The sequence below is a fragment of the Crassostrea angulata genome, chromosome 4, assembly GCF_025612915.1.
Source record: "Crassostrea angulata isolate pt1a10 chromosome 4, ASM2561291v2, whole genome shotgun sequence".
Classification (NCBI taxonomy): Eukaryota; Metazoa; Mollusca; class Bivalvia; order Ostreida; family Ostreidae; genus Magallana; species Magallana angulata.
Genome location: NC_069114.1, coordinates 23546697 through 23573267, shown reverse-complemented (window position 1 = coordinate 23573267; position 26571 = coordinate 23546697). Strand labels below are relative to the sequence as shown.

General features: G+C 33.6%; 1 protein-coding gene and 1 pseudogene across 1 annotated transcript in view; both read right to left on the bottom strand.

Annotated features, from left to right (window-relative positions):
* Nucleotides 1-17819, bottom strand: part of LOC128179615 (mannose-P-dolichol utilization defect 1 protein-like) — a 29326-nt gene extending 11507 nt beyond the window's left edge. Inside the window, exons 1-3 of the mRNA XM_052847097.1 lie at nucleotides 17678-17819; nucleotides 4912-4977; nucleotides 4510-4642 (exon numbers count right to left, since the gene is read on the bottom strand). Of these exons, the coding sequence (XP_052703057.1) occupies nucleotides 4510-4642; nucleotides 4912-4977; nucleotides 17678-17780 (302 nt within the window). The 5' untranslated portion in view covers nucleotides 17781-17819. The remainder of the gene's footprint in view (nucleotides 1-4509; nucleotides 4643-4911; nucleotides 4978-17677) is intronic.
* Nucleotides 17820-22202: 4383 nt separating this feature from the next.
* Nucleotides 22203-22628, bottom strand: LOC128182168 (uncharacterized; annotated as a pseudogene).
* Between the last annotated feature and the right edge of the window lie 3943 nt (nucleotides 22629-26571).

Genomic DNA, 26571 nt, shown 5'->3' with positions numbered 1-26571 from the left:
TGTCCCTCTCGACAACATTTTCCCTCAATTTTCCCCCCAAAAAGTTGCATCATCACACTTGCTTGTGGACCATCACACTTGCTTTTGTCCTCATAGTCAGTTATACATTTAGGTGTACAGAAAACGGAATGGTTTGCAAGAACCTGTTTGATAAAACTGTTATTGCTTTTAAAATGCAAGTCATCATGAAACAGTCAATCAATATTTTATCTTCGACTGTAGTGGATTATTTCCATTTGCTCTCAACAAAAGTTATTAAAAAATTTGAGAAAAAAATATACAATATTCAGTCGTGGCAGTTTCATTAATCAACGTTTTAAAGTACATTTGTCTTATTGTATTTAGCTATAGATTTATTTAAATCATTTGAATGAATTAAGAAAGTCACATGTATATTTTATCGCTTCTCAGTACACTTTAACACGCATAATTTACTTGCTACATTAAACATTTCTAGTAAACTTACAAGAAATATAGATTAATTATTCAAAATGAGTTTTTAAAAACACCAAACAAACAAAATCCAAGTTAAACGCATGTTTTTCTGACCGTACAGCTGTGTATATAAAGAACTAGGTACAGTTTCAGTCATATTTGGCCCTGTTTTAGCGTGATTTTTAAAAATATCACAGGAAATTGAAATGTAACGTTCATTTTCACAAGAATACCAATACATTAAGAATCTATAAATAGTTACCTGATTAGACTTTCACAGGGTTAATTGTGACGTCACAAACAATGCATTTTCCCGAACTTTTCATAAAAATGAGCAGAAGACACCAATTCCTTAGTAGTTTTTTAAATAGAAAAATATGTCCGCAGCTGTCGCCCACGATGAAACTCACATAATAACTTTATCATGCTATATCACAAAAATTGTATTAATTTCGTTGTGGGCGACGACTGCGGACACACTTTTCTCTTCAAAAAACTATGAGAACAAGTGCCATTTTCATCATTTTTGACCAAATCTTAGAATTATGCCAAAGTGTTGAAGTCATAATTATTTTTTGAAACAAGAAAAAAGTGTATAACTTGGTATTTTATATATACACATGTTCAAGATGGCATATGTGTATTTTTATGAGATTTAAACAACTTTTGAATTTAAGGGCAAATATTGAAGGAAAATGTACCTTCTTCTTTCATTTTATTTTTTGCATGTCTATACAATAGATCTAGGGTCTGCAAATCCCGGCAATATTTCCGGAAAGCTATAGTTCTGTAGCTCAGCAGAATACTACAGTCATCTATGAAGCACCTTACCTTTTACCTTCATGTTTCATTATTTATCGCAAATATAGCATGGATGTATATGCTAAGGCCGATGTAGCATTTCGTTGAGTGATGACACTTTCTAACCTGTGTGTATTTCGATTGCGAGTCGCAACAAACTGGCGCATTTATATATGCCTGCAGATTTGTAAATGGAAACAAATATCAAAGAAAGCTCATAATAGAGTTGTACTCGCGAGTTAAAATTTATTTGAGAACAAAAGGGGCGATATTTACGTACATGAGTCTGTTTGCGAAAAAATCCCCCAAAACCAAAGAAAGGGTTCTCTTATAGCAGAGACGGGCGCATATGGATTAAAGATTTAATCACAGTCACAGATTGTACTTCGCTCATTAAATTGCGAATTTCAGTTTAGTGTGAAAAATTCGTCAGAAACTGTTAAGTGAACAAAATTATTATATCTTAAATTACCGTTCACAATGTACCATATGATAAATGTATATGGAATATTGCATGAGTTGAACCGATTGTTTTTTTCTCACAAAAAAGCTAGCGTTTGCTGCAAATTAGAGATACACGAGCTGACACGCCGTGAAATCCATAAGACGTTTTACAGCATGTCTTTAATCCCTTATTTGCTTACAAAAAATATGAACTGAAAATCTTACAAACATCGTAAAATATTGTTTGTTTATACATGTACATGTTAAATGGCGACTTGATTTGCACGTGAGTTTTACAATCCGAGGTCAATCGATTAGCGTGTTTGAGAGAAAGTCAGCAGCAAGTAAAATGAATCAAAGTACTGAAGTACTGAAAGCCGGGCTCTTTTGGTGTGTCTTTATGCATATTGTGTAGTAAAGACTGAAAATCTCTCTCTCTCTCTCTCTCTCTCTCTCTCTCTCTCTCTCTCTCATGCTTTTAATGTCGGCAAAGCATCAGAGAGCGGCCAAATTTTGTAAGCGTCTATAAAAAGAATAAGTCTGTCTAGTAGAAGTTAAAAAGTTCAACAGTTGCTGCCTTGAATTTTGCAACAAGAATTATATATTCAATCCCCGTTTCTTCATCGTGCAGCAAAGTAGTTCATGGAAATTCATGCGCATTGTATGTGTTCAAAATGCATAGTAATGTATTAATAAGAAAACTAAAAAAGATAGACAATTCATTCGAAATTTAAAAAAAGAAACACAATGCCAACACTTCTGACAAAACGTGGCTCTTTGTGTAACTATTTGGTATAGCGGAAGCTTTACCTTGACGCTGTTTGGTTTTTTGTTTATTTGTGCTATTTATAGTAACATTGGCGATTGGCCTGCCTGAATATTGAGGTGCCTGTAATAAAATTAATGTTCCTACAGACTGAGTGGGTTACGAAATTAGGTAAATCACAGGATAGTCCAAAATTTAACACATTTGTACCGTAAATTTCAAGTTTTTTGTATGTTAAAAAAACACATGCACACTTGTAGACAAAAGTGTGCCACTGATCGGTTGAAGTTCAATAAAATGTAATTTATCTAATATTCATCGTCAGTATCTGTTGTGAATTCTTTAATAAGCTACAACAAAATAAATATTCTGCCTCAACTAAATTTAATGCGTTGAAAATGAATGAATTTATCGATGAAGCATACTTGCTGAAATATGAAAGGGCAAACCTGTTTAAATACGGTAGTGTGTTTCTGACAATTGTTAAATTTACATTATAAAAAAAAACAAGAAGCGATTATTCTGAGATCTCTTAGCCAATTATCGCAGTGATATAGTTTTTGCAGTCCTGATACAGAGTTTAACATCACAACTGGCAGTTGGTGCATAAATTATCGATACCGCGTAAGCAGACAGGGTAATGGCTCATTTAAAATAAAACACAATTTCATTAATTATTTAAATATATGTACAAAATGATTAGCAGCTATAATGCTTAAAATATCTGATAAGATTAAAATTAGTTATCATACTGAAATCGACACAGATAAAACATTGCGTGTAACACTGCATACCTAACAGTTATCGTTCCTTATCCGCTAGGGTCCCCGTGAGAAATACTCTTCTGGTCAGGACCGTAGCAATAGACCGTGGCCATTTATAGCCACCGTCTAAAAATTATGTTTAAAATTTTTTTGGAATGGTGAAAATTTAAACTTCCAGGCATGGTTCTAACTCATGACTAAAAGATTCGTACTGAATGTTCTTACCCACTGTGCTACCATGTTACACATGATTTTATTGTTGATTTCAATAAACAAGGGCACCGCTAAGCGGAGCATCCCCTCACGACATGAGCATGATGAGTTATTGTGTGGTGGATCCATTATTTAGGAATACATAGTTATAGTAAATGTAAATGAGGAGACCACATTCTACTAACTCTCCATTACTACAAAAACTACTTTTTCTTTACCTGTACTAGATCTAAATCCACAAAATATCAAGTTGTTGATTTGAACTGCTTACTTTCACTTTGGTTTCAAAGAAGTGAAGCGGAAGTAGTTATTGTCAAGTCGTACATAAAATTTCTGTTTAAAATTGTTTTATTTTAACGATATATTAAAAAGTACTCAACTAATTGACTTGAAAATTAACAGGGTTTGTCCTTTTACCATGCCAAATAAGTGTACCAAGTTTGATAAATATCTGTGCAAGGGTTTTCTTTTAAACTTGCTTCCAAGCTGAACATGCACACACAAACATAAACACACGCACAGCAGCGATGCTATATCCCCCTTGCAACAAGTTGCACGATGGGATAATAATATGTCACAACATGGAAGTGTCCTTTACAACCTAAAGCAACCCAATGTTTCTCTTTTTATAAAAAAAAATAACTCTGTTCTAAATATCATCGTTTAAGTTTAAATAACTGCTATATTGTGAAATAAGACTTATCCCTTAATAGATTTTTTTATGTTTTAACATACATCAGAGAAAGACATGATATGAAAAATGATCAACACTTAAATATTTTGAGAATATTATCCAAACTTTCATACTTTTGCTTGAAATTTCACATGGAACTGCAAAAATCTTCAACTCGCCTCAAGGAAAGTCATGTGATCTTTCGTTTGAGCACCTCTAGATATATTACATACTTAGCTTGATAAAGAATACATTCTGAACACATTCGCAGGGTGATATGGGTGATATGAGACCTACTTCAAAAACTTTCATAGGACAACGACTCAGACAGTATAGCGTGCTTCCAAGATTTTGTCAGTTAGTGAACTTAAAAATACCTCTTCTATGATAATAAAACACATCTTTATTCACACCTGAATGGGAAGCTCATGGCAAATCCATATGTAGTAGTTGCTGAGATGGCAAATAACTCGCACATAACAGCTACCAGGCTGATTCCTTTCCCACTGCCAGCACTCACTATCTTCATAATCTGGGGCAGTTTTACTGTAAAATATTCTTTGAATTTTAATACACACACATGAAAAATTCTTAATATATGGACATGTTCTGGTCACAATAAGTAACCTTTATTTAGTTCATCTTTAATTTATAAGTTATCAAAAAATCTAGGGTTGAGAAGGAAAAAACTGAATAGCAGTTTACATTCTTTTTTCATAATATTGACAGAAATAAACCCTGAAATGTTTACTAAAGAACAAAATCCTTAAAAATAGTACATTAAGAAAGTCTTGTAAAATAACATCATCATTTACCTAAAACAGCGCCAAGGATAATTCCATAACCCAAAGCCTTACTGAGGACAACATTGAAACATTGGACTGAAAAAAATAAAGTACCGTATAAAAAATCTTACAGTAATACATGTATAGCATTTATCTTGCATTCATTACCTTCACATATTCCTATATTGGAAACCTTGAAAGTAAAATTCAAGCAACACCAGTTTCATCCTCACTGTCTGTGTACTAACCTTGTATAACATTATTTGACTTAAACTGAATATTCAGTTATCAGCAATTTGATTAAAATCAGATTCTTGCTCCTTGTTTAACAGGAGCATCAAGGATCTGATTTTATTCAGACTTTTGTCTTTATCAACTTTGAATTATAATTTCCTATACAACACATGAGTTAGTTCAACCTGAAAGGGGGTTCTCCCTTAAAGCCATTTGCCCAGAGTCTGTTCACCTTGATATACATTTGCACAGGGTCTGTTTGTTCTACTCTTAAGGAATGAGTCTTTTCTGATTTCAACTAGTCAAACGTAAATTTGATTAATTGTGCATTAAATCAAGATGAAAGGAAATTAAAATAGTATATTTTTCTTTCTTTTTTACTATCATACAACTTGGCATATAAAAAGTACTCAATGTTTAGAATCTAACAAGGACTATATTTTTGGCGTAATACTGGCGTAGAAAAATATCACGTTTCACAATTCAGAATTGCTGCAGATTAATGAGATAGTTCTAGCATTTTAAAAACAATAACATTAAATGTTGGATTTTTTTACTAATGTGAACTTATGATATGATTCTTGGGTTTCAGAATATGTTTTTAAAATATGATTTGCCTATCAAATTACATTTTTATAAGCTTTTTAAAGCGCCCATTCTATACATTGATTTTTGTGAAAAAATCACTAAAATCAGATTTTCTCTCTTATTAAATGGTCAATATATTAGGTTTTCTGTCAATTTATATCTTTTTATAAAGTCATGATAATACATAAAAATCAGAAATATTTTATTATTTGAAGCATAAACAAGAGGCCCATGGGCCACATCACTCACCTGAGCAACAATAGGTATGGTAAAATCAGCTTAATGGAGTCATAATACAAACTATCTGGACAATGTAGTACAATACATGTACAGTACAGGCAACGCGGATCCCGTATTGGCCCGCGTTACCGTCACGGTATTTTTATCGTTCCCGCGATACACCATCGCGGTTTTTGATCGCGGTATGGATTGCGGCCGTGATGACACCACGACGGTGTGATTTACCGTTATTCCTGCTGCTGCTTGTTCTTGTTACTTTACCTGTACTGTACATTACAGACAATGCGGGTCGCGTAAATCCACGTCAAATATGCGACTTCAGATTTAAGCATAACAGCTGCATTGTAAATAAATTGTGGTTCATATTAATATAAAATTAATAAATAATATTTATGAAATAGAATTTTGTGAAATTGGAAACTACATTTGAATTACAACATAACACAACATTACGCAAATAAATTATGTGATGTGTAAATAAGAACACACATCTTTGTATTTGACGTGCTTATTTCAGTTATTATTTCTATTAGTTGTTAATCCTGTTTTTAGAACACTCTTAAAATTAAATATTTCATCGTATCAATGCAGAGCAATTTCATCTTCTCATTTTATAAGTTTACACGCATAGCGCCGTAAACTGTCAGTACATGTGTATGTTTTAAATTGAGAAATGAACAAATGTCGGGAATCAACTATCAAATATTTTTTCCATTCAATAATAAAATTATCATTCAAATATAAAGTTGGTGCTGCTTTAAAGCGCCTTGAATAATAACGTGTCAGTATGCGTTCTTGTGTATACATATAAAGTTTAAGTCACGGTCATTTTCTGTGTATACATGTAGTGATTAACAAACTAAAGGGTAGAAGACGACATGCCCTTGAGGGTTTTCACACCTATTCACGACAAAAGAAAAAGTTTAAATCGCGTACGGCTTCGTCTAATCGCTCAACACCTTACAGAAGAGGGGAGAGAGAGAGAGAGAGAGGGGGGGAGGTAGAGAGGTGGGGCGTTTAGGAGTAATTTAACGTACACTTATGTGAAATATAGTAATATCCAATTCTAAATATTCATAAAATTAGTATTCATAAAAGAATATGGTACACTGTGATTGAATCCATCATGCAATTTCAGATTTGAGTCCATGTGCTGCACCTGTCAATCAAATCAGCCCGCTAGTTCTACCACGTGTTCCCTCTATGACAAAGTTTCGTTCTATTAGTTTTATTTTTAATAAAGAAAATAAGAAGTATATCTAACAGTTAAGTTTTTACAATGTTCGTGATGCTTGATTTACTGTGTTTAGAAAGTTTAATTCGTTGTGTTTTTTTCTCTCTCTCGTTTACTTAATAATGGAGGTTTTTTGCGGGAAGGAACATCTTAAACACGTTTAACTGTTAAAGAACGCAGTAAAATGAATCAATTATTTAATGTAACTATTGTAAAATTGTTTGATATACATGTAGAATTCTTCTTGGTCAATCGTTACACAGATTATCTACCTGCCTCATTCCTGTGTATTCTGTGCGTTCAAGCGTAGAGTGATTTCCTGTCAGTGCAATAGTTTCACACCTTTGTGTAAAACAATAGGGACTAAAGTCAAATAAAGTTAACTTTCACAGACATAAAACTTTGAGGTGAGGGGGGGGGGGGGAGAGAGAGAGGTTACGTTACGAAAACGGGTTTACATATGTGTAGAAGCTTTATATACAATAAAATTACAAGCACACATAAAATGATATCAATACATTTACTGAAATGTTTAAATGTTTTTTTATCGGCATGAAATATCAACAGCAAAACTTTCAATACATGTTCCTAATTCGTTTGAAACGTGTAAGAACATAGGAATACGGTTTAACAACATTTCATTCTCAAAATAAATTATCTAGTTATTTCTGTCGAGAGAGAGAGAGAGAGGGGGGGGGGGGGCTCGGTCGCGAGCAAACGCTAACCTCCGTCATGGCGGGTAGCTGGTACACCATCACGACAACATGACAAGGGATACCCACAATATCTCTCGATTACATAATTTTATGCAACTCTGGGTATCTCTAATGCTCCGTACTCTCTATTTGTTAGAGATACACGTTCATTTGATTTTTCGCATTACGATGGGGCGTATTCGACACGATTTGAAGCTGGAGATACTTAGAATGCATCGGAGCGGTACTTCTGTAGCTGGGATTCGTGGACGACTTATCTCCATGGGACACATTAAATATTCAAGTCAGACTGAGTATTGAAGAACACACGGCTTCGCACTTGAAGATTGTCGTCGCAAACGTAACGCACTAGAAAGTGGGAATCCTCGTGCAATGACAAACGTCGAGCCAAACTTAAAGTAACGCAACACAAAATCACTAAAACGTGAATACACAAAAAATGTTCTTTACACGTAGAAGACCTTGAAAGAAATGAACCGAACGTGCTAAAAATACCGGGTTGCTAATCATAGGAAGCCCTGATTTTGAATCACTTGCTCATCATTAGTTGACACGCATGGACTTCAACAACAAACAATACAAATGTAAGCGGACCATTTAATTGTTAAGAAAACACAATCACACTGCGTACACATTCATAATTTTAAAATCATTTCATGATAATTTTTATTTTAACGACCTTCTTGAAATATGATAATGGAATCGAAAATATTTTATTTGCGACTGCTGCACAAGTATTAAATTAAATACTATAATAATATATTTAATAGCTATGAAATAAAAAAAAATTATTAAAAAAGATTACAAGTATTTTGATTATAATCTCTGTCAAAATCTGGTTAAATATCGTCATTAAATATAAATTAACATGCAATTTATTTGTCATTCGGGGAGATAACTCCCGCTTGTATATGATACTTTTCCATCGATAATTTTACCGTGACGGGGACAGGTAGATGATCAGTTTACCGTGATGGGAACGCGGGATACCTGTCTCACCTGGCCGATCACCTCGATGTGTTTATACCGTGACGGGGCGCGGGAAACACGGGATCCGCGTTGCCTGTACTGTAGATCCTGCATAAATAAAAGTCCATTTTTATCCTAGATATTTTTATGCTTATAATCAAGTCCCTTTTCGAACAGGATGATTTTATAGTCATATCACATGTTGAGCATTGCAGTTCTCAAAAAATTCCTAAACAATTGCTTATATATGGGATATGAACCTACATTACAACTCTGAACCCCTTGTGTGGCCCAAGAATCATTCAAGGGCCAAAGTCTTAGCAATTTGAAAGAATCAGCAATATGTCAAAATGTTTTGCATTTAAGTTAAACCATATATCATAACATTTCATTTTTTATGAATTAAAATATTTTACTTTGTAAAATTGGAATCCCAATATGGCCCCATGCACCGTACTCCTCAAAATTTTGATTGAAAGAATTTAAATTTACAATATCTGAGGTTGCTTTCAGTAAAGTAACAGCTTTTATAGGCAAGTGGGTTTTTTTGCAAAAGATAGTTTAAAAATTTTCTTTTGTAAATTTTTAACCCCCCCCCCCTCCACGTTGTGACCCCATCCTACCTCCGGGGATCATGATTTAAACAAACTTGAATCTACCGTACCACACATTTGTATCTTCACTACATAAGAATGTTTCCACACAAGTTTGAGGTTTCAGGGAAGAAGATTTACCCTATATATTCTATGTAAGAATTTAACCCCCATTGTGGCCCCACCTTACCCCCAGGGACCATGATTTGAACAAACTTTAATTTACGATATCTGAGGATGCTTCAACACAAGTTTCAGCTTTCATAGCTGATAAGTTTCTGAGAAGAAGATTTTTTAAAGATTTAGACTATATATTACAATGTACAAGTTCTACCCCTATTCCTGTGGCCTCACCCTACCCCAGGGGGTCATGATTTTCACAACTTTAAATTTACACTACATAAGGATGCTTCCACACAAGTTTCAGCTTTCTTGTCTGATTGGTTTCTAAGAAAAAGATTATTAAAGATTAACTCTATATAATATATATATATTCTATGTAAAACTTTGACCCCCATTGTGGCCCCACCTTACCCCCGGGGACCATGATTTGAACAACCTTTAATCTACACTAGCTATCTGAGAATGCTTCCACGCAAGTTTCATCTTTTCTGGCCAAATGGTTTATGAGAAGAAGATTTTTTAAAAATATCAACAAATTTTCAATAAATCCTAATTATCTCCCTTTGAAAGAGAGTGTGGCCCTTCATTTTAACAAACTTGAATCCCCTTCACCAAATGATGCTTTGTGCCAAGTTTAATTGAAATTGGCCCATTGGTTCTGGAGAAGAAGTCGAAAATGTGAAAAGTTTACAGACAGACAGACGGACGCCGGGCAAAAAGTGATCAGAAAAGCTCACTTCAGCTTTTAACTCAGGTGAGCTAAAAAATAATCAATATTTCTTCACAATTGGAGAAAATTAGAGGAAATGTGGGCCAAGCAATATCAATTTTAGTATAAATATTTATTCCAATTTAGTAGTACATGTATAAGCTGATAGACATTCTGATATTCCTTCATTTCATTGAAGAATAGAATCTTCAAATCTTAAACAAATGTCTACAGAACTACAAAGAGCTACACTTGTTTTTATCAGCCTTTACGTTGAGGAAAAAGGTAGTGACCATGACCTGATCTTTATGCAAAAACAAAAAGGTCAAATTTGATTAAACTGATAGAGTCATTTGGTAATATGATCTGTTTGACTGTGTCAAAATTTCATGAATTTCTTATTATAAGAAGTATGTTTGATAACGAGAAGACTCCTTCCTTAAAATGGTTAGCTTCTTAGGTTTTGGGTAGCCATTTCGGGTTACCTCTAGTCTGAAAATTTTGCATCACATATTACTCTAGTAGTACATGTATATTTATTTTTTACAATGCAAAATAAACTATATTTAATAAAATTGTTTTTAAAAACTTCATTTTTACAGAGTTTAGTAAGAGATTATATTTGGTGGCGGAAGGTTTTCAAGAAGGAAATGAATAATTTTCATAACTAACTAGAAAACTGACCAGTCAGAAAGGGCCCCGCTATGATAATATAGAGAAGTGAAAAAAACTTTGAATTCCATCCTCTTTATATTAACAATGATGAAAAATAAATGCCCGGCATAAGATGTAAAGAACTGCAATATATAGGATCACATGATTTGTAGTTGGATATGATTCATATCCAACAATTAAAGTGTTTTTTTCTTGAGCCTTAGTGAGGGGATAAAACACACAAGTTGGATAAAAATCATATTATACTACAAATCATATGAGATTCTATTTATCCCATGTTTTATACACCACAATCAATGTTTACACTGTTTATAAAACTCCACATTATTTTACTTCATTATGCCTACGCAAATCCCGTTGTAAAGTCACAACTTTGGGATATCAAAAAAATATCCAATGAGTCATATCCACGGGATAAAGGGGGTTAACATGGGATGAAATAAAATTTGTTAAAAAAAACAAAGAATTGATACCAATGAAATGATACCTAGGCTTTGCCTCAACTTCAAACAAACATCACTTGCAGACACATGTGTATGGTAATACATATAACAGATAAAGACAGACCTTAGATTTTCTGAAACAGGAAAGATAATTAATCTCAGGGGATTAATTATCCTGCTCTCATCCATTTATTGAATTTAATCAGGGCTTACAGAAGGAACGTTTTCAGGTACTATTCTTCCTTTAATATAAACATAGCAACCAAAAACAACAACAACACCAAAACATCCATTAAAAAAGAAAAAGATAGAACCAAAAAACTGATACCTACCTGGTAATAAATTTATTGTAATTCATTTATTTTATTTTTATTTTACAGAATATAAGTACATGTATTTGGACTAGAATGAAATATATTCTTTATCAAATACCATCCTTAAACTGAGGGGTAAAAATATAAGGGTGCAGCTCATGGAATGAGAGTTTAATTTGATTACATTTAAAATAAAAAATATGAAAATTATAAGTAACAACTGTATTTTTAAAATTTCAAGATAATTCCTGAATGTCCAAAAACTCTAAATAGTAACCTTGTATCTGCATAAAACAGGGATAACCTCATGTCTTATAAAAAAACTAAATTAAATGTGTATTTCAAAAAGATTTAAACAGGTGTTATATAAAATGCAAGCCTTCAGTGAAGCAAATACTTTGTATCACCCAGGGTTGACCTCAACTTCAAAACAAACATCAGTTGCAGACAAAGGTGTTCATTAATCTTCATATGACAGATAGAGATAAGCCTCTAAATTTTCTGCAGCAGGCAAGATAATTACAGTGTAATCCCAGGGGATTAATTGTTCTGCTCTCTCATCCTTTTCTTCTAAATTTACAATAAGATTTTTTTTTCAGAAATGACAAAATGGGGTTAATATCTGATTACCTGTTAAAATTAACAGCATTAAGGCAGAAAAAAATAAAATAAATAATTAAAAAATAAAATAGTGAAAAAGGATATCTTAATATATATCTTGATTTTAGAATTCAATGAAATTATCATAAATCATTGTGTACAGTATTTTAACCAAAATAATGTATGAATATTATATTTTAAATCCATATTTCAAAGAATGTACACAATACTACACATCATTCAAAATTGACCTTATAACTTCAAAACAAAGTTCATTTGCAGACACAGGCAGTAATTATTCTCAATGTGACAGATAAAGATAAAGCTTAGTATTTTCTTCCTGTGGAAGGTTAATTAATCCCAAAGGACAAATATTGCACAACCTTCCAAGTATACAATGGTAACATTCTCAGTAACAAATCCTTGCGGGGCCCTTACTAATTTTAGAGTACTGTTACTTTAGCTTCCTAATTTTCAGCGCAGACCAAACTTCTAGATAATTTGTGTATTACAATATATTCATGATGTTCTAAAAAACATATTGAACGATATTTTTATATTTCTATCAATATATTGTACTGGCTTTTGAAGCCACCAGTAGAGCAAGAATTTTCAAACTTTGACTCATGCTCTTTACTGTTTTCTCCTGTGATGCTATGCCAAAAATGGCTAACATTTAACTCATAATTTACGGTGCCTTGAGGTTTGAAGACACGTTTTGAGTACCGCACAAGATATGGTGAGACCCAAGAGATTTTTTACATGCTTCCATTCCTTCGTACTTAGTTGAGATACGTAAACAAAGGATTAAAGATTTTAATGTATGACATCAAAGTGATCTCGCGCTATATTTCCTGCGATAAATTTAGAGGTGGTTCATTTGGGGGTTTTTTCGGGGGGAGGGGGGGGTTGATAGAGAGATTAAATATACAATAGACAAGCAAGAGCCATACTTTACTGTCATATCAATCTAATTTTAAGCTAGTTTTGCATGCATGTACAGTAAGTATAAGTAGGGAGGAAATAAAAAAAATAGATAATTTTGAACTAAATAAAAAAGAATAGACAGAAAAAAATCAAGTTAAAAAATATATGCAGATTTTGCATATTGTTCAACCATTAAATTGAAAATGGGGAACTACGGGGAACTTCAATTACCGAAATGCCCATGATTTACCAAAATGCCCGTTGAAAACACCAAAATGCCCCTCAAAAATACCAAAATTCCATATTTTAGCATTAATATAAAACATAATTTTATGAATTTGAATGTTAAAATGTCATTCCTAAAGTTTCAGATTATAAATGAAACTATTTATAAAATTATTCAATGATAGCGATTTTTTTAACAGGCAAACAGCTGAATTTCTGTTTACCTGTACCAGAATTTTTTTCTTTGTGTAAATCTGAAAATACCTTTTAAGATTTCTTTTATTTGCTAAAAAAAAATAATAATTAAGTCTTTCATAACATGTAAACAGTGGTTTTTTTTAATACTTTAGCAAGATTAATAACAAATATTATAATTTGTCCTTTCTCTCTCAGAATCTCTCTTTACTATTACACATGAATGGAAACACTTAGTTCAGGTGAAAAATGCTTTTCTTTTCTGCTTTGATATCAAAAGCATCAAAACACCACTAAATTTATGGAGAAAAACCCCCCTGTACTTTAATCAACATTACGTATTTATACATATCTATTCTATATCATCACATTTACCAGGGGTATAATTAGAATAAACTATTTAATCAGATTAAAAGTAAGACAATCAAGGGACTTCTCAAGATCAAATCTGACATCGACTTTCATGAGTGAAACATCAACATCTGATCAATTTCTGCACAGAAACAAGAATTATTCAAAAAATAATAAATCATTTAAACTTTTGTTCTTTTTTTACATTCATTACATTAATTGTTAAAGAATAATAGTTAAAGAATTTCAAATGCATCAAAGATATGAAAGAGTAATCGCTCATGGATTTTACTTTTCCTAAATAACCACATTTGTAGTATGGTAACGTTTATAATTTGATATTTATCAGGTTGGGCACAACCCCCAGTTTGGTGGTTTGAGTGCAAGTATTCTGACATGTTTTCTTAATAATAATAAATTCATTTAAAAAACTCTATGTGTCGATTTTTCCACACGGGTGTTTAGAAAAAGGTTGAGATGTTATGCATCCCGGAAAACAAAGTGTATCTGTCTCCAAAAAGATAAATTTTTATTTAAAAAACGACATGGCCTCATTCCTCAAACTCTTTACTTTCGATTCCTATTATCCAGCAAGTGAAAAACAATTGGAGCCAATGAAAACAGTGATCTTTACTGATGTTCGTCAAATGCTTAATTCAGGTATGGAGGCCTAAACATGCTTTTAGTTTAGTAAAATGCTGCAATTAAAATCAGTCAGATTGTAAAAAAAAAAATACCAGAGGTACGAGGTTTTAAGTCATTATTTATTTAAGAGTTAAAAAATTTCGATATTTTAGTTTTTAAGGTGGCTCTATACATCACTTTTTGATGACACAGTTCGCAAAAAAGTTACTGGCTAATTTAAACTGAGGCGAATTGTATGGGGACCGCCCTTTTGAAAAATTTGTGAAATGAATATTTTGATTTGATAAATGGAAAATTCATTACTTACAAGTAATGTGGCATATGTGACACCTTCACCTTGTGTGGTAATATTTATCAAAATAAACAATAAAATCAAGTTGATATTTTTAAAAATAGTTTCTTTCCCATCATCAATATGTTACACCGTAGCGCAGTGGGTTAGTGGGTTCACTACAAACCTGTAGGTAGGTCATGAGTTCGATTCCCGTTGAGAACCATAAATTTTATAACTTTTCAAAATTTTCTAAAACGTATTTTTTGGTTGAATACTGTGAAAGAAAAATCTAAACCAGTGAAAGTGTTTCAATTATAATATACTTTATTGCACATTAACAGGTCGAGACCACTATAATTTGTGACGTCGCCATAAATTTGCATACTAAATTAGCCATCTGTTTACTTTTATTGACAAAGTTTCAGTATATACAAAGCGTATTAAAAATATATACCATTTTGAATTGTCCTCTGGAAACTCATTTTGAATGATTTTCCAGAATTTATGAAATTAATATGGACAATTATGTCTGAACTTCAATTTCTATGCTCACATTTAAAAAATATTGCATATGAGGGCTTATATCAACCTATTTTCAACTTATTTAAAAACCCCATTGTCAATGTTCAAAAGAGAGGAAAGTCCTATTGAATTAGAAGCAGTGAGTACCGTTTTTTCCCGTGATACCCCATATTTGGGACAACATTAGTAGAATGCGCGTTGATATTTTCTTCAGGGACATTCATCAGAATGCTTAACGGACAAAATAATAAATGCTGCATAGCTTGCGCTTCTGCGTTTGTATATTTGTGCATTTCTACTACCGTGGCTATTCACGTTTGTTAAAAATATACAGTTACCTGTATTTATTTCTAGTGCACAATGATAAAGTCACCAATACACAATTGTGCAGTTTTTTCTTATCAAAATCTGTTTGTACTTGTATGCTTATGTTTGTCAGTCGTTTGATACTGATCATTTTTTTAAAGCAACAATTGATCAACTAAAACAACAGTATTTTTCAATGTGAGCATGCAGGAACAAAGTCAATGGTACATAATCTTTCTTTTTTTACCTTCTAAAGTAAAAATCAAGATGTACAAACATTCCGGCAAACAATTAGATATTGTGAATAAAACAGACAAAAACCATGTGTGTTTGTTGAATCGTAAACTCGATCGTTGTAGACCGTCATGCATTGCAACTCATTCAGTGGATTGGAGAATCTGCTTGAAGTAAATACTGTCACGTGTTAAATAATGCTATCCATATAAGGTAGTGTACCCGACCTGATTAATATCGACAGATGTTCCTTACCACCTTAAGGGGATGGGAAAGTTGCTTTGAATTTCTCTCAGGTTGGGATACATAAATTCTATTAGCCTTGTCAATTTTCCCCTTTATTTAGTTGACTTAGTTTTGCATTAAAGCGAATATATTCACTTTAACAGGCCTATAATGAAATACGTATGTATTTAACATTCCAACATCTTATCTAGGAAATTTTCTTCAACTCAGAAATGATAACCCCCAAGGTGTTTGGGCCTTGGAACTTAGGAACGATAACCCTTACCTGAGGAACTTTCATACCAAATAAAATTTAAAATATTTTTTGTGTTTATTTGCAATGATTTTCATTCAATTTTTTATGTCACAGTTATCAAAATACATTTTCTTATAACATCAAGCAACTTTTTCAGATGATTTGTCAACAGAGTAAGAAAATATGAAAAATTATGTTTTGGGGAAATACTAAAAAAAAACAATATTAACATTTTTGAATGTTAAGAAGTGTTATATTTTTTTTTATGTGTCCGAAGGAAATATCCATCATAAGACAAACAAATTTCTTTCAATTTGTTAATAGCTATCTTTTTAAAAAATATTTTACATAAGCATGAAAAAATATTTAAAAATTCTTTAAAAATACCTATGGTATCCCTATCATCACTTTAATATTTGATAAGTATATATGTTTTGTGGTCTTCTATTGAAAATTGGAATAAGCTGTGGGTGTATAGAGCCACCTTATGTACTTTTAAGTGAAAATTATCTTATTGCACAAACAGGCCTCCATATCAAAATTAGGTTCTGACGTGCACCTAGCAATCATTTTTTTGGCTGCTATTGTTTTTCACTTGCCCAGATGATAGGAATCAAAAGTAAGAGTTCAAGAAATGAGGCCATGTCATTTTTTAAATAAAATCGACCTTTTTTTAGACTGAAATACTTTATTTATAAGCGACTTCCGGGATGTATAACTTTCGACCTTTTTTTAAACACCCGTGCGGAAAAATCGACATACAGAATTTTTCAATCGAATGAATTATTATGAAGAAAACATGTCAGAGTACTTGCCCCGGTGGTAAACACTTTCTTCAGAAAAACATAATCCATGATCAACGAAAAATGAGTCCCATTTGGTAGGTAAAACAGGTATACCATCTGGGCATTTAACCACCAAATGGGACTCACACCACCAAACGGGGGGGGGGGGGGGGGCAACCTGTTAATGAGGTATCGTAAAAACCCTATTTTATGATGTTATAATGGGTATTTCGGTAGTTTTGAAGGGTATTTCGGAAAATCACGAGGATTTCGGTAATTCTATGTACCGGGGAACTACACACCTACATGTACAAACACATAGATATACTGTGGACTTTGATTTATTCTCGACTTACAGTACTCTTTGACCTCTCATATTACAATGTTGCATTAAAATTGCTGGAAATGCATACCGTGAAAGAAATTGAGCTTCAAAAAATATTCGTCATAGCATGGTTGTGGAAATATGAAGTGCAAATAGCTTCCCACTCCATCGGTTGAGCTCTCAGTCGCCATGATTATACTGGTTCTCTACGGTACGTTTAAATTACCCGAATGGACCCAATTAAAGATGAAAAATGATTAACCCTTACGAAGATTTTTAAATCACTTAGAGTGGTTGACTTTTATATGTTATTTCTATCATGATACTACTCTAATTAAAATAAAAAACTACAATAGTTGTAAATATTCTTTGGTGTTATGTTATAAAAATAGATTCAAAATTTAACAACAGAAACGTTGAAAATTCTAAAGACCTGAAATACTAAAGACCTCATATGCCTCTTCTTGGTTAGTGCGCGGATCTGGGGGTTGAGGTTGAAAATTAAAATTGAAGCATTCAATTCATGTAGTAAAATTCCCAAAAATCGTCCTCAATCCCCCCTCCAAAAAAAACAAAACAACTTTATCCATCACCGCCCCCCTCCCGGAGGGGGGGGGGGGGGGGGCTGAAAAAAATTCTGGATCCGCGGCCGCTTTGATATGAAAATTTCAGTTGAACTGAAACTGATTTGAGATGATCTGACCTAAAATATTTGTTGAATTATATTTCATTTACTGAAAAAATGATTTCTACCAATGAATACAATCTGTTTTATAGGCTATGTTGATAAGTGTAAACTGCTTTTAAAATATACAATGCACTTAAACCATTCTTACATCATATATATATATATATATATATATATATATATATATATATATATATATATATATATATATATATATATGTGTGTGTGTGTGTGTGTGTGTGTGTGTGTGTGTGTGTGTGTGTGTGTGTGTGTGTGTGTGTGTGTGTGTATGTGTGTATGTGTGTGTGTGTGTGTGTGTGGGTGGGTGCGGGTGTGGGTGTGTGTGTGTACAGAATACCAATGTGACTGGGAAATTTTAATTGACCCTTAAATCTAAATATCATTTCTTTTTAATAGAGCCTATCTACTCAAACATATCTAATCGTGTTATTTAATTATTACGTATTTCATGTCAGTGTTATTCGATTATATTTATCACACATTTCAAATCATTTATTTCTTACAATGACAACAAAAATATACAGGTCAATTCAAAATTCAAGGTTAATTGAAATTTTTAGGTCAATTCCATTTTCCATATCAACACAATTTAATTTTTCAAGTAATTCGTGTTTCTATACAAATATGAAATTTTAATTCATTTTGATTTCATAATACATGTACCGGTAGTTACGAATGAAACACAAAACACACCTATATAACAAAACTTTAATTCCAATTTTCCGATATTTTATATTTCTGTGCAAAAAATTTATAAGATGTTGTATTTTTCCAGCGCATTTTACATGTAATTATGACAGAAACTCCACATAGCCATCTAATTTGATCAGAGGTATAAATACTGTTAGGGAGAAACGCTTCTTAATTTCTTAAGAATAACAGTCATCCTGAGAATATACAATAAGATCGAATACTGTAGATTCTAGGGATTCTATATATATTTATTAGATTTATTACGAGCAACAAGGCGTCCTGAATTCGAAACAACTTGTAATGAAAGCATATGGATAGAAATTGAAAGCCATACCTGTAGTTATTTTCTATGTTGCGTGTATCGACCCCCAAATTCCGACGGAAATATTCGGACCAGTCTTTCTTGGAGCATTGAAAAGGTCGGGGAAATCACAGACAATATCATTATAATAGGCGATCTTAATGTTGACTTGTTAAGTATTCCACAAGCACATGTGATTCCAGGCACGTAGCATCGTTTTTGAAAGTGGGGGGGGGGGCAGACTGATCCAAAAAATCTTGACAAGCAAAAAATAAGTTGCTGCGAGAAGGTCGGTGTAATGAAGAATAATGACCCCCGTAGAATAATGACCGGGGGGGGGGGGGGTCATTTTTCTACGTAAAATAATGACCGGGGGGGGGGGGTCATTATTCTACGAAGAAAAATGACCGGGGGGTCATTATTTTATGTAGAAAAATGACCCCGGTCATTATTCAATGGGGGTCATTATTCTTCATTACACCCCCCTGACCCTGATATTCATTGTGCATAATAAAACCGCTTCATTCCTTTACATAGACACTGTTGTAAACACTAGTGATTCAATATCACCGATATGAAGTGTAAAAAAAATCAACAGTTTTAAAGCTTCGTAATAGGTAAATAACTATTCGTAAACTAATGGTTTTGAGACTCCCCCTGCTACGTGTAATCTAATGAATAGTGATGTGTATTTAAGGAATGAATTCAATATTTTTAAGTATTGAATCCTTATTTTTTGAAAGATATAGTCTCATAACTGCAACGGTGTGTGCATACAAATTGAATAACGCGCGTTATGAAAATTTGTATGCACACACCGCTGCAGTTATGAGACTATATCTTTCAAAAAATAAGGATTTAATGCTTATATTTACATTTTTAAAACTTCTTTCCTTGTCTGCAAATGTCATTTTTACGTCAAAATTTCTTTTTTATCCTATGGGTAAGTTCAAATTAAGGATGACGTTTACTCAGAATGAAAAAAAATTCCACTGATGATAATGAAACCCCATCTATTGTATATTATAAACCTTTGATTGTAGTGTTATTTTTCACTTTCAAAAAAGTAGGTCAATGACCTACTTTTTGAGTAAATGGCCATTTAATATTTTTTGAAAAATCAAGAAAAATCCGATAAAATTTTACACTACAATTGAAATTTTCTTAATTGTAAATATATTTCAGATAATAAAGCACTTTAAAAATTGTAATACATTTTATGAATGACAGTGCCACTAAATAGGTACAAAACATTAAGATTTCAGCTACAATTTGAAAAAATATTCCAGTCCGAATTTCCTCTATCAGTTTTCAAATTCCTACCCATTTTTGATCTAAGTTTACAAAAAATTGAATGATGATAATACAAAAACATTTATAGCATTGAACTACTTATATTGACCTTATTCTGTTGGCATAAAATTTATATGAGGTCAATTATCAAAATTTTGAGATAAGGTGTCTTTTATCGTTTTTAAGCATTTTTTAATATTTTCGCAATTCGTGCCATACAATTATTTTAATGAATAAGTGAGGTAAAACCAGCAGAAAATATGAAAAATTATATAGACTAAAATATAAAATCTTAACTTTCAATATTAGAGTACTGCCAAAAATGTTTAGCGGAAAACAAAATCTGCAAAATTTAGTCCGAATTTCCTCTGTTTTGCTAAAAGTCTATTTTTGTTTGAGCCTAATTACGTAATAAAGTAAAAATATCAATTGTTTTGTCAATAAATATTCATTTTATTCATACTTTTTTTGTTTAGAACAAATTTTACTCATTACATTGAACTTTATAACAATCCGAATTTGAGAACTCAAACCCTGAGTAAACAACACCCTTAATGGAAGAGCCACTGTAACAGCCACAAGCGTGAACTTTGATTCTCGCCTGTGACGTTGCATTTTACAGCGTTCAACGTTTGTAACGTCATAATAAAACAAGTCATTCTAACCTTTGAGTACCCTGTGTGTGTTACGGTCTTATAACTGGAGTGTCTTTTCACACACTTTACATGCAAAAAATATTTGGAATGTAAATATATTTGTTTTATACGATATAAAATGGTTGTTTGGAACAGTTTACGCTTTTTTTTTATAAACCGCTTCGCGGTTTATAAAGCGTAAACTGATTTTATATCGTATAAAACTAATAAATATTGAATTCATTCCTTATAATTTAATTTATTTGCTTTCAATTGTTGATAAAAACAGTTATTTGATCCATAAAATGACATCAAATTGTACAAAATTCAAACGTAACGTCAGGCGGATTGATACGTTTTTGACGTTAGTCTTACTATGACGTAGGCAACATTCTTTATACGATTTAAAATAAATTTTTCAACCAATTAGAAAGCGTGTTACAAACAGAATTAAATTATATGCATATAAAAAACGGCTTGGCGCAAGTGAAAGATAAAAACAATCTTAGTATATTTTACGTGAAATCGGGAGAGAAAATAAATACCAATGTGAATCTTGCTGGGGGAAACCTACCGATTGACCCACTTTTGTGTAAATCGAATCTAAAAGGTAAAAATGTTCCTAATTTCGATGGCGGTGCAAAATGTGTTGACAATATTTCAAATAAACGAAATATTATATGAACCCCGCGCAAGAACTGCAAAATACAATACTTATCGAAAGATTTTTCATAAAAATATTTTTGATTTAATGTCATTATTCACTTGCGCCGATGCGATTTTTATAGATTATTTACCGTGTTAGAATACACCCGTCATGTGCTTAAGAGAATTATATGACGTCCCAAAAATACATTAAATATAGTGTTGGATGTCACTGCTAATTTAGGTAATAAAAGTTTAAAGAAACTCGCTCGGTTGAAGTATTTTTCGATAATTAAAATAGTATCATTTTTCGATATATATTTAGCTGTGGACAGCCTTAACAAAGCCGCGAAGGCGTTGTCGGCTTCCTAAACATCCTTCCCTCAAGCAAACTTTCATCTACCCCTTTCTCTTGAGATCCAGCTCCTTTATCACTCGTGGTGTCTTCGTCATCTTCTTTATCGCTATCCTCATCTGAAATTTCTCCAATAAGATCTCCCGGATCTTGAGCAAGCCAATCGTCTTCCCGCTGTTCTCTCACTTCTTCACACTTATCCTCCTTGCTTCCCAACAACTTCTTCCTTGGCTAGGCCAGGGTGACATCTCTTCATGTGTCGCTTCAGGTTAATTAGCTTCTTTATTATTACAGAAGTCGCACACAGGACACTTGAAGACGTGTCCTTTGTAGTCCTCTTCTTGCTGAATAGGAACACTTTGGACAACGCCGAAACTCATACTTTGGAGTGGTCTTAGTCTTTGCCATCTACAACAAATGTGAAAGAGTATAAGTCACTGTACTCTTACAGACATTATCATACTTAACACTATTTATCAGGTTTATCAACATAATAATCATGAAGCTATTTAGGTGGCCTTCTATTTCTAACAGGTCTATTATTACGGACAGGGCTATCATATGCAACATCATCTTTGCCCTCTTCATCGAGTGGCTCTTGACCTTCCTCTAGTGGTGGAAGTTCCTCATTTGAAAGTACCCGCGGATACTTCTTCCGCATACGGTCAACATGTTCAACTTGTTCACCCCCTTTAGGACCACAATTGATGAAGTACGTTATATCAGATATCTTTTTTGATAACCCTATATGGACCTTGCCAATAGCTTGTATATTTTGAAGAGGTCCAGGGCTTTCGTCTCGGAAAGAAAACATATACCTCTTCACCGCTAACAAATGTTTTCCATTTCAGTTTTCTATCATGGTAGTGCTTTTGTCTAACCATGGCTTCTCCAATGTTCTCTCGGACAGCATTGTGAGCAATTTCTAGGCGTTCTTGGAGTTCCCATACCATTTGTTTGAGGGAGTCTGTTTAATGTTACAAGGTGGTTCATACATAACATCTAGGGGCGTTTTTTACTCTCGGCCTAACATTAACATATTTGGAGTCATTCCAGTAGTTTGGTGTATGGATGATCGATAGGCCATCATAACATATGGCAAATGGACATACCAATCGGAGTGGTGCTCATTTACAAAGGCACTGAGCATCGTTGTCAAAGTCCGATTAAAACGCTCAACCATACCATCTGACTGTGGGTGGTAGGGAGTCGTATGTGTCTTTTGAATGTCAAGTAGCTTACATGTCTCCTGGAAGAGTTCACTTTCGAATTGTCGACCTTGATCCGAGTGTATTGTGTCTGGGACACCAAGTCGAGTAATCACCTCTTCTACAATTTTCGTAGCTACTGTTTTCGACTTCATGTTAGGCATTGCAAAGCACTCCGTCCAATAAGTAAAATAATCAGCTACAACTAGTATATATCTACCTGTTGCCATTATCAGTCTCGGGCAGTTCTCCAAGAATGTCAGTGGCTATCCTTTCCATAGGAGATCCTGAACCAACTATTTGCATCTGGGCTTTATTTGTCATAGTAGGCACCTTCCTCTTGGTGCAAACCTCACAACCTCTAATGTACTGTCTGACATCTCTTTGCAAGCCCGGCCAGAAGACTGTCGTATTTTTGCCAAGGTTTTATGCACACCGAGATGACCAACTGCTCGATCATCATGGCAGAATTTTAGAGTTGTTCTCCTTTCTTCATTTGGGATTACAGCTTGTAATTTTTGACTCTTTGAAATCAAATCATCCCACTTTCTGTATAGAACACCTTCATGTAAAATCAATATATCCCATTGAGACCATAACGATTTAACAGTCATTGACTTCCCTGATATGGCATTGTATTCAGGACGCTTTTGATTTGCCAACCACTTCTTCACCATACCTAGATTTCTATCAGAATTCGCATTTCACTGTAAGTAACATCTCCAGTGAAACCAAAGGCATTGTCTGAATCCTGCTTTAAAGCAAGGCAATCCAGTCTATGGTCACTCTTACACTGCTTGAATGGAATTCTGCTCAAACTGTCCGCGTTATTGTGAAACTTTCCTTGCCTATGTTCTATATAGAAGTCATAACTTGACAGCATCTCTATCCAACGAGCCAGCTGCCCCTGGGGATTTTTAAAGTTCATCAACCATTTTAATGAACTATGGTCGGTCCTTATTTTAAATTTTCGGCCAAACAAGTATTGTCGAAAATGTTTGACGAATAGCACAACAGCTAACAGTTCTTTGCGAGTAACGCAATACTTCCTTTCAGACTTCGATAGACTTTTACTCGCAAATGCTACAGGTCTCTCTACCCCATTGTGTATTTGTAATAGCACCCCGCCTACGGCTTCATTGCTAGCGTCAGTATCAAGTATGAATTCTTGACCGAAATCGGGGTGAGCTAAAACTGGATCTGTCGCTAGTTCCTTCTTTAGCCTATCGAAGGAATTTTAACAGTCATCGTTCCATCTAAAGGTTATATTCTTCTTCGTCAAGTCATGTAACGGTTTCGCAATCATTGCAAAATTTGGCACATACATGTACCTTCTATAGTAACTGCGGAAGCCTACAAATGACCAAAACTCGATGAGGTTAGATGGAATAGACCACTTTTTCACCACCTTGATCTTTTCGGGGCTCGTTGCTATCCCTCTTTCAGATACGATATGACCTAAATACTCTACTTCTTTTGCAAGCAATGTGCATTTACGCGCTTTTAATTTGAGACCAGCAGCTAGTAAGCGGTCGAACACTAGAGTAAGATTTCGAATCATATCCTCTATGGTATTTCCTACCACAATAATATCATCTATACTCTGTCCCGAGTTTTTGCTTCCACCACTTTTTGCTTGATATTTCAATAATAGTAAATACCTCTGTGCTCAAACTAAGTTCATCCTATTATATGAAAAATATCCAGATTATCTGTTTTGAAACGCCCCCTCTGCCGCTTCAGGTTTCAATACACATCCAAAAATTGAAAGTCTACGGAGATTTTGCATTGCATTAGCCATTAATAAGCCCGGATGATAATGTTAAAAAATTTCGCAATGTATTCCGAGTGTATTCCGAATGGAGAAAAGATGTAAACATTTCCCATTACAAATCTCCGTAAGAAAATTGTTTTCGTTCCTGTGAAATTTTATGAGTGAAAAGGGATATTTGTTCAATGAAGATATCTTGAATATATTCCCTTCCATCGATTTCAATTACAATGTATATTTCTTTCACAGGTATGTGTATTTTTATTAAAAATCATCAAAAATTGATTGAAGCAATAACTTGGGACAGACTATAGGTACAATAGACAAATATCCCATTGAAGATTTCTTAGCACTGTCTCCATCAGACGTTCAAAGGTTGCCGGGGCATTACAAAGCCCAAATGGCATGACCTTAAATTGATACAAGCCTCTTCTTGTAGCAAAAGCTGTCTTGCTACGATCATCCGGAGACATTTCCACTTGCCAGTATCCAGAGTTTAAATTAAGAGTGGAAAACCACTTGACTCCATTCAACTGATCTAGTGAGTCGTCAATCCTTGGTAAGGGGTAAGCGTCTTTAATTGTCACGCCATTAAGCTTGCGATAATCGACGCAAAATCTGGTTGTACCATCTTCCATTCCTTTTATTGTTCGTTCGTAAAGATCACGGTGATCAGGCATTGACTGTTGTTTGTCGTCAAAGCATTTATCATCCTTTAAATCCTCTACATTTTCTACTGGCACCAGGTTTGCCACCAGTGTCCCCTTGTACACATTAAGAACTTGATCAGACAAGTTAAGCATTCTAACTGGTGCAAATGTTTTTCCAGTTACAAGAGCTCGCGCTACTAAGGCTCCTTCTGACTCCATAACATTCTGACTCCATAAACCGACTTGACGGTTCTATAAGACCTAATTCTGGGACTTCATCAAATATTGGAGGTAAACATTAAATTAAATCAAGACAAAACAGAACTTATTATATTTTCTCCTAAAAACAGACTTGGTGCATTTGAAAACTGCAAAATAAACTTTGACGGTCAGATTATTGATGCAACTTCCTGCGTTAGAAACCTTGGGGTACTCTTTGACCGGACACTGACTTTAGATGACCAAATTAGTTCTATTTCTAAACAGTGTTTCTACCAACTTCGAAATATTGGTCGAATTCGTAAACTCATTTCGGAAAATGCTTGGAAAACGTTAGTGTCACATCAAGGCTTGATTATCGAAACGCATTGCTGTATGAATTGGGCTCCAGCTCCTTGTCAAAGCTACAGAGAATTCAAAATAAAGCTGCCAGAATAATAACAAGAACCAAGAAGCATGATCATACCACACCGGTGCTGATTGCTCTTCATTGGTTGCCAGTG